We start from the raw sequence: 8,824 nt of genomic DNA on the forward strand, positions 1-8,824 counted from the left end.
CAAAAACCTCTCATGGCAATTTAAAGTGTATGAGATAAATTAACACTAAGACTTGGTGCTTTAAAAGCTCCAATACAGTGAGCAGATAATTGTAAGAAAGTATACAAAGCAAAGTATTCCAAGATCCATGTTTTTTTCACGTTCATTTTTATTCCTTAACATACACATACAACTGTAAAAGATTAAGTGCTCACATTTCAATCAGGTAAACATATGGCATGCTTTTAAAACATGAAATATTGTCAGTTACACATACCAACGTCATACTGAATTGGTTTACACACAGCTTAAAACACAGACAATACATTCAAATCCAGAAATTCTCTAAACATGAATCATAACATGGGATACTGAAGTTGATTTATTTGCATTTATATATACAAACACACATGTATTTCAACACTTGTAAAAGGTACATCTCCCAAGCTTGCCTGATGTTTTATGGTTACACGGCTGAACGCTTCTTTACACTTATGTACGGGACTATCATGTGGACACATATGTATATGTATTTAAAGGGTCAGTCTAATCACCATAACCACTCTCTTACTCTGCAAACTAAATTATGCTTAGATGACCCGGATAGAATAGTTTTGTTTGTACCTGTAGCACCTATAATTGCCTACTCAAAGTAATAAAATAAACAACAGTATTCCAAAGAAAAACAAAGCTGTATTCCTAACACTAATGTGTCCTTCTGCACCCCCTCCCCTCCCACAGCACCCAGAGGGTTAAATAACCCTTGAATTAGCTCACCTTGTTCCAAGTAAGAGACAAAGGGGCTGGTAGGGAAGTATGAGACATACAAAGGGGCTACTAGACAAGAATTCTGGCACCAGCAATGTATAAGAATGCCACTGACACATTCATTGTAATTTGAACTGGTTTAGAAACTGAAAGAGAAGGCCTGAAAATAACTAATTTATATTTTACAGGGGCACTCTATGGCCATAACCACGACAGTGGCCTGTAGTGCTTATGGTGCCAGGAGTCCCTTAGTGCTGTCCCACAGTAGGAGTCAAACTGCTTTTGAATGATTTGATATTTACCTGGGTCCCCATGGCACCCTCAGTCCATCTTCTTATCTGACACTCCAAACGCCTACAGCACTTCAGCTTGCTGTGAAGAATGTGCCCTATTTGTTTTCATTTTACAAAAAAATAGAAATTGACACTTCTATAAATTAACCTTGTTACACTCCACTGGCTGTCATTCAGGGAACCTGTCATGTTATATCCTGGTAGTTTAGCTCACTGGAACTTTAATTGCCCAGAGCACCTGCCTTGCAAAGCGTTCTCATTGAGCTGCACTGGGAAGTCTGTGATTGGACAGTCACAGAAAGTCTGGGCGGGGGTAGAAGGGGAGGGCTTGCAAAGGTTGCAGACAAGAGATCTGCAGCTTTTGAAAGCTGTTTTGATATACCCTCAATGGGAAAAATGCACAATTAGATGCAAGCATGTTTTATTGGGGGTATAGCTACTAAATCTTTTTTTATTCTGGCAGTGGAGTGCCCCTTTAAAGAGGAAGTTCCCTTCCAATATCAATTCCAGCAGTGATTTATTGGTAGAGAGCATCAGCTGACATTCCCAGTCAATGAACGAAGTCCAAATATGGACAAATTGCTACATAATTTGCAGAAGTGGAACTTGCACTTTAGGTATATCACAATCAAAGGGCATACAGGTACCTAATGGTTTGACTCCTTACTGTGCGATGGTGTCAATGGAGCTCCTTACACCATTACCACTATAGCGGGCTGTAGGGGTTACACTGCTTATAGTGCCCCTTTAACTAGAAGAGGTAGCATGGTATTGAGGTGAATTTTGTTATGTGCCTTTATGTGAAAAAACTTTATTTATTTGCAAAGGTTCAAATGACAAAGCAGTTATGCCAAAAACATGATATAGACAATAAATATATAATGTCACCCTTCAAGTTGAAAGAAGTGAATGAATTAGGATTAAAAGTTTAATGGAATGCAATGAAAGATGGTCAGAACTCCAATAGGTGTGTGTAAGGTCCATTTGTGTCAATCTTCAGAACCTGTCTGTTTCCATATGTTCCAAACCGTAAGACAGATCCAGACTCCACCCATGGAGCATGAGCCACCAGTTCTTGTTGGCACTGAGTTACGAACTGGGTATACAATTCCATGCCCAGCTCCTTCCCAGCATTTGAATGGTACTGCATACCATGGCTTTTCACCTTTCCACCAAGTGTGGCCTGAGGGACAATGAGGACATCTCCTGGGAGGTCCTTGATTGAAACATGCTTGCCAGCATCGGTCTCACTTAGCTTCACATTCAGCAAGGAGTTCACTGGAGAAAACAAAAAAATCAAGATCCAATGAGGACAATTATTACAGGTTTTGTTCTAGCAAATTATGATCTGAAAGCTTTATCTAAACTCTGTTTACATCTGTGTTTGAAGAGACTATTTGTGGCAGTTACAAAAGCTAAAAGTAAGCATAGAGGAAAAAAACAAAAAAACTTGAATGTCAGAAGTCTAGCTTCATGGGTCAGTAACAAGAAATATATATTCATATTTAATGATGATGCAATTATTGCAAACAACCGTAAGCTGAATTGCCAGATCTTCCCCATATGGGGAAGATGCCTCGATCCAAAGATTAGGATAGATTCCCTTTCTTCCAACGAAAAGGACATATGGGCTAGGATATACAGGGCAGAACAAACAGAACATCACTAACGTGTTTCGTTCCTACTTGCATTACTAACTTTTCAGATTCATTCATTATCAAGGCACTGAATAACGCAATATGCTTTTGATAATAAATATACATTTTTATTTTAAGAAAATCATTTTGAGTTAAGTTTCAAACCTGAACAGGGGTAATAGGTTCATTTCAAATCTTTTAAATGTATCACCTTCCTCATCCAAACATTTCACTCCACTAATAAATTCTTAGGGCACAGCATCTTTTAAGAAGAATGTTGTGAATTTAAGCATCCACATAATCTTATGTTCACTTTAAAATTTTTCTAATAGATACAAAAATTAACTAAACTTTTACCAAGAAACCAAGCGAGTCGTAGTTTAACTCCTTATAAATCACATTAAAATGTCCAACTGCATTGTTTGTTCTTCTATTTGGCACTACTTCCACATTTTCTGCTTACATTTTTGAGTATGTTTTCTTCCCACTAGATTTTTCTTTCACAACCGATTCTTAGAATACAAAAGGAACACTGGAAGTATTAGATTTGTTACAAATAATTATTTTACTGGTATTTTCGTATCTTGAACAATTTCACCTATTTAAGAAGAGTCCTTCTTACAACTATCCATCCAATACTGTGAATCTTTATTAGAATCACTTTCTACCCCAAACATATTTGTCTACAATCATTATTTCCGGCATCATTATACTCTTTATTGGGCTGTGACATCTTGCTGTACGTCCCTAAATATGGTATTGTGGGATTGTCCCTTAAATTTTGACCAACCCTCATCATCACCTGTTTTTATTCCAGAAAAGGTTCCCAAGCCTTTTTTTGAGCAAAACCTGAAGCAGTATTTCCAGAAATTTTTCAAATGTAGTATTGTGTAGGAAATTCAAAATATGGTCTCATGCCATTTAGTGTCCTAGCAAGCTCCTCTGGTTGGTCCCTTAGCAAAGATGGCTCATGCTTGTTAAAGCCTAGTTCCTGACGCTCTCAATACCAATATGGCTGCAAAGCTTGACATGCAACCAACAATTATGGCCTCAAAGGTTTTCCTGATAGCACCTTAAAACAATGTCCTACGGATAGTTATCTTTATGGCCATGACTACCTCTGGGCCCGGAATACAGAAAAACCGTAATCAACATAAAATAGGCTTTGTAATCCTCCTGGGTAACTGCAGACTTTCTCTGATTTCTGAGAAAGAAGTAATCTTGCAATAGGTAATCCATATTTTTGGATGCTTGTGTTTCCCAAAATTGAGGGTAACCCTTATAGCTAAAAACATACATTTAGTTTCTCTGGAGATAAAGGAAAACAAATCACTTATCTCTTAACTTTCATCCCCTGATGAAATGTCCTCAAATGTCCACTGCACTGATTCTGAAGAAGCAGATGTAGGTACCTCAGTGATCACATGCACATGCTGGTAATTTGTGTAAATGTAGGCTCCAGTTCCAAGTGGAACCATGATGGCCCCAGGCCTACCAATGAGATGTAGGCAATGCTAAAAGGGAGCACTGCACATGGCCCTTTAAATCCATAGAGAACACTGAGGTTGAGCAGATTGTGCTCAGCAGCGGTAATTCTGGGCTGGCAGGTGCTCTATGGAGACCCCAAGCATTTGAACGGACCCTTACAGGGCCTCCAAGCATGGCACCGTGTTAATTGTGTTTAGTACTGGGCTTTGCCTGCCTTTCAGCATTACAGGGATATTTCTGTAATGCTGAAAACAGCCAGTAGATTGCGGCAACATACCACTCTACGGTTTTATCTATAAAGACCAACTGCGCATATCGGGTTAGTTGTAGAATCAGGGTTTGTGTAGGGCTAGTGTTAGTATAAGGGAAGGGTTAATGCTGTTTTAGGGTTAGGTGGAGTGTAGGATTAAGGATAGGGGTAAGGTAATTTAAACCCTTAAATTTCAGTGTAACAAACACATAGTGCAGATTCTAGGTATTGTTTTGGGGTTAAACTTACCTGTAAGTTCTGGAGATTGCAAAATGCAAACATCTATGCCATATGGAGGTAGTGATGATGGTGTTTATACGGTCTTTAAAATAATATTATATATATATAGAATAAATCTTGTTGAGATTGTAGTTATTTTGGCCCTAACTATAGCAATAACTGGAATGTTTAAACATGGTTACACAGTATTTTGCTGGTTTCACAATATTTTCTCACTGCCCATACAGAGGGGGGAGGTTTTTTTTAGATCTCTAAAAACATTTAAGCACTGCTCCTTTCATTAGAGACTTTGTGGGCAAGTTACAATTTCCTGGAAACAAATACCATGCCAACAGATTAAAAAAACAGAAATGAAAATGTCTTGATAGCTGCCCTGTCAGCTAACGGCTTTAAAGTTGTTTGAAAACAATAGATGTTAATGCAGGCTATTGATATAAATGTGTTTCTCTGAGATGGCCTATTCAGCTACAGGACTGCAGTAATTTAAAAAAACTTTATAAAATTATTTATATAAGTCTGAATAACTGTTTCCCAAAAAAAATATCCTTAAAGGGACACGGTAGGCACCCAGACCACTTCAGCTCATTGAAGTGGTCTGGGTGCTGTGTCCCTTTTGCACTTAGTGCTTCAATGTTAAACATTGCAGTTCCAGAGAATGTTTACATTGCAGCTCTAAGTCTGCCCTCAATGGCTGTCTACCAGACAGCCACTAGAGGGCTTCCGGATTCGTAACAGACGTTTGGTCTGTTATCTGACATTGGACGTCCTCATGCTCTGCATGAGGACCTCCAGCGTCAAGATTTTTCCCCACAGGAAAGCATTGAATAATAAGGTAAGTAAATAAAGTAAATAAAGGGTTTTTAACCGTTTATTTACCAGATAGGAGGGGGAAGGCAGAAGGATCGGTAGTGCCAGGAATACAGCTTTCTTTTCGTGGCACTACAGTATCTCTTTAACATCTGAAATGAAACATATATCATTTTAATAACCCCCTCTCCTGGCTCTGATAGATGTACCCTATAGTGTACAGAAGGGTTACAAAAAAGGTAGATCAAGAGATGTTGTAGAACTACATGAAGCTTTGTCTTTCTAAAGGCATGCAATGCATCATGGGAGTTGTAGTTCTACAACATCTGGGAAGCTACCTTTTGGTCACCTCTGGTGTACATGTTGCTAAACAGTGTGAAAGGTGGTGTTCTAGTATGCTACATGATATAGTTCCAAAAGTGGTGTCTTGCTAATGTCTGTAGCACAGCAAGAAAAAAAACAAAAAAAAAGAGCTTACCCATTTTAGGAATAACAGTGCTGTCTGCTCCTTTGAAGAAACAAAGATAAATAATCATGCCTTTCTTGATCTGTAAGGAGATAATTAATTACTGTCACTTATTGTGTATGTTTTCTTTTAATCAGATCCAAAGCATAAGTGAATTATCTAACCAGTGGAATGGTATACAGTGTGGCTACAATCCAATGTTCCTTCTTGTCAGCTAATTTTAGAGGAGTAAACTAGCAGTTAGGGTAGATGACGTGGAACTCCTGTATTTTACGTTGGTGATAGAGGAATTATAGGGGGCATATTATAACAGCATGTAGAGGCACCAAAGGATAGTTAACCAGAATAGATGCTACTGCAGATCCTGTTAAGAGAAAGAACCAAGATCCTCTAAACCAGTGGTCTTCAACCACTGGTCCGCGGACCGGCGCTAATCCGCAAAAAATTATTGCTGGTCCGCGAAAGCTTTCACCGAATTATACCGTCAAGTAAAAGCTTTTGTGGACAGGCAATAAATAGCTGCAAAATATTTCCTCTGTGCTATGCCTCTCAGAGATCTCCCTCTCCGACCCGCTACCACTGTAATGCTGGCAGCCAGCAGGGGATGGATGGAGGCCCCGGAGGAGCTCTAACCTGCAGTTCCGTAGGGTTCTCCTCTCCCGAGCTCGGAGCGTTGCCTCGGATACCATGGCAACGCTCCGAATTTTGCGAGAGTGAACTCTAGCGTAAGCTGCTAGAGTTCACTCTCACCACCTGGACCACCAGGGCTTCCCCACTGGACCACCAGGGATTGTCTTGTAGTGCCCCCCCTTCCTTGGCAAAGGTAAGGAGGGAGGGGGGATATCAAAATTACTATTTTTTAAATTAAATAAATAAATACATCTATATATATTTATTAATCTAGCCTCCAACCCCACCGACCCACAATCATTCTCCCCTATACACACACACACACACTGCCCCCCCATACATACACATACACACACACTGCACCCCCCCTCCCCTCCATACACACACACACACACACACACACATCACCCCTCACACATACCATTGGCTTTTATTTCTGTATGACACCAGTCTGCGAAATATTTCTCCTCTTTACACTGGGCCGCGGGTTCTAAAAGGTTACAGAACACTGCTCTAAACGGTTTCTATATTTGGAGAGATTTATTTAGGTCTTAAGATGTAACTTTTAGCCTAAAACACAAAAACCCTGTTAATCCTACTATAAGTGTCTGACAGGGTGATACATATGTTCATTTGAAGATGGTGAGCAACAAATAAATAAATGTGAATATGTTTCTATTTTCTATTATTTTTGCACCATAACTACTACACGCAGATGCGGGTTTTGAGGGGACCTGTCTCTGCTAGCCGGAATTGCTAGTGTTCCACTTATGTACAAACAATATCAATTTGATCCATATCATGCAAATATTTACTGTATTCTGCTTACCTAGCAACAGATTGTACTGAGCACCCGACTGTGATTTATCATATTTTTACAAGAATACTGAGTTATTTTTGACTGATTGGTTTGTTACCAATTAATCTTTTTGCTTATGTTTTCCCTGTTATGCGATACACATGTTCATTTAGTTTCATGCTTTTGCATGCAATAAATTAACTAAGTTACTCGTATATTGCTCACCTGAGCCAGTACATAGTAATTTTGGGGCTGTCCATTCCCCCATAAAGTCAGATGTCCACCTAATTGTGCTGAGTGAGAGTCTTCATTTTTCTGTGTGTAGGAGAAATCTTGGGCAGTGTTTTCAAATGGCTTTTTTGACTAAATAGTAGTAATTAAAGTGGTACATAATCATGTTGTGTTTATGGTACCAGGAGTTCCACGTCTCCATTCCACAGTAAAGAATCAAATCTTACCTGGGCTCCTGCAGTCCCTTCTCTCTTCTAAGATATTGATAAAGTGTAGTGTAGTAGCAATATCAAATTGTCCAATTTGGAGGGGGTCAGCTGATCAAGCTAAACCTCAAAAACAGTTTGACTTGTTACCGTGGAGCAGTTTGAGGGCTCCTGGCAGCATAACCACTACAACACTCTGTAGTAAATGTGTTTAAGTGATACAAATCACCACTGCCAGGTGTACATAGATGTTTTACTTCCATTTTATTCTAGCCCTTCCTGATAGCAGTCATTCATGTTAGGCATGATGACCCCCTTCCTCACCCCCCAAAAAAACTACTGGCTGAACATCACATTCACAACAGTTGTCGCGCTACGTATTAGCTAGCCTGCTCCAGGTACAAAAGCGCACAAGTTTGTAAGTCATTACTACCTCCACCCATTCTGCCTCGCTGTCCAAGGAGGGAGGTTTCACTTGTAGCCTGGCGTAAACACACTGCTGAAGAACAACACGGGCAACGACATCTATGCCAGCTTCCGCCATCTATACTTACAGATTTCCGTTGCAAACGGCAAAAGAAAACAAACAAAAAAATAAGGAACACATTCATTTGTGATTTCATAAATCGAAGTCATTTTCGTAGGGAAATATTTAAATATTTTAAAAAGGAGCACTGAGACCTACTAAATTACATTTAATTAAAATAAAATAATACATAGCTTGCATAAGGGTAAGTTTAGACTTATAAACTGCTACAGAAAAATTTAAATATAATTTAACATTTAAGTCAGAAAGATAACAGATATCACTGCATTAAACAGTATAACCTCCTTTATCTGCATGTTAAATATCATTGGTAAAATAATGTATCAATAAACAAGTGCCCAACTCTTATATCACACAAGGAATGATCCAAACTTCCTAAAAAAAACCACACAGACAGCAGCTTACCATGTGTCAGAGCAAATCAGCACTCTGTGGTCACATGACTGAAAGGTTGCGCCAGAGCGAGGCTTGGAACGCAGAGCG

General features: G+C 39.2%; 1 protein-coding gene across 3 annotated transcripts; it reads right to left on the reverse strand.

The window, feature by feature from the left end:
* Window positions 1-1,258: 1,258 nt before the first annotated feature.
* Window positions 1,259-8,801, reverse strand: DTD2 (D-aminoacyl-tRNA deacylase 2). 3 transcript variants are annotated; one of them, XM_063438913.1, is made up of 4 exons: window positions 8,747-8,801; window positions 8,228-8,338; window positions 5,941-6,010; window positions 1,259-2,318 (listed from the first exon to the last, which is right to left on the reverse strand). In XM_063438913.1, the coding sequence occupies exons 1-4, from the start codon at window positions 8,747-8,749 to the stop codon at window positions 1,993-1,995; spliced, it is 510 nt and encodes a 169-aa protein (XP_063294983.1). In that variant the 5' UTR covers window positions 8,750-8,801; the 3' UTR covers window positions 1,259-1,992. The 3 variants fall into 3 exon arrangements, with proteins under 3 accessions (XP_063294983.1, XP_063294985.1, XP_063294984.1); XM_063438915.1 differs by lacking the exon at window positions 8,747-8,801 and adding an exon at window positions 8,685-8,694; XM_063438914.1 differs by lacking the exon at window positions 8,747-8,801 and having other exon boundaries at window positions 8,228-8,350.
* Between the last annotated feature and the right edge of the window lie 23 nt (window positions 8,802-8,824).

Source organism: Pelobates fuscus, chromosome 13 (assembly GCF_036172605.1).
Source record: "Pelobates fuscus isolate aPelFus1 chromosome 13, aPelFus1.pri, whole genome shotgun sequence".
NCBI lineage: Eukaryota > Metazoa > Chordata > Amphibia > Anura > Pelobatidae > Pelobates > Pelobates fuscus.